General features: G+C 51.3%; 1 protein-coding gene across 1 annotated transcript in view; it reads left to right on the top strand.

Moving 5' to 3' along the window:
* LOC119592433 (Y+L amino acid transporter 2-like) overlaps positions 1-380 on the top strand; it is a gene marked incomplete at both ends in the record, with an annotated part of 10,470 nt that overhangs the window by 3,903 nt on the left and 6,187 nt on the right. Inside the window, 1 exon segment of the mRNA XM_037941257.1 lies at positions 69-294. Within this exon segment, the coding sequence (XP_037797185.1) occupies positions 69-294 (226 nt within the window).

Raw genomic sequence — 380 nt, 5'->3', positions numbered from 1 at the left:
ATGCACCTAAAATTAGCTATTTTTTCCCCCCTACTCAAATCCCCAATTAACTCTTTTCCATTTTCCAGTCTTCCTCACTTGGGTCAACTGCCACCGAGTGCAATGGGCCACCACAGTGCAAGACGCCCTGGCACTCACCAAGGTCCTGGCGCTCATCATCATCATCGTCGGAGGCATGCACCACCTGGCATGGGGCCACACGGAATACTTCGAGAATGTGATGGATGGCACTAATTGGCACCCTGCCCTGATTGCCACGACGTTTTACCATACTCTATGGGCGTATGCAGGCTGGTGAGTGCGTGGAGGCATGAGTGCAGAAGGAAATAGATAGGGACTGCATGTGCATACATACGCTTACACGTGTACATGTGTACGTG

Source organism: Penaeus monodon, chromosome 30 (assembly GCF_015228065.2).
Source record: "Penaeus monodon isolate SGIC_2016 chromosome 30, NSTDA_Pmon_1, whole genome shotgun sequence".
In the NCBI taxonomy this organism is placed as follows: domain Eukaryota; kingdom Metazoa; phylum Arthropoda; class Malacostraca; order Decapoda; family Penaeidae; genus Penaeus; species Penaeus monodon.
This window is presented reverse-complemented; position numbering and strand designations above follow the sequence as displayed.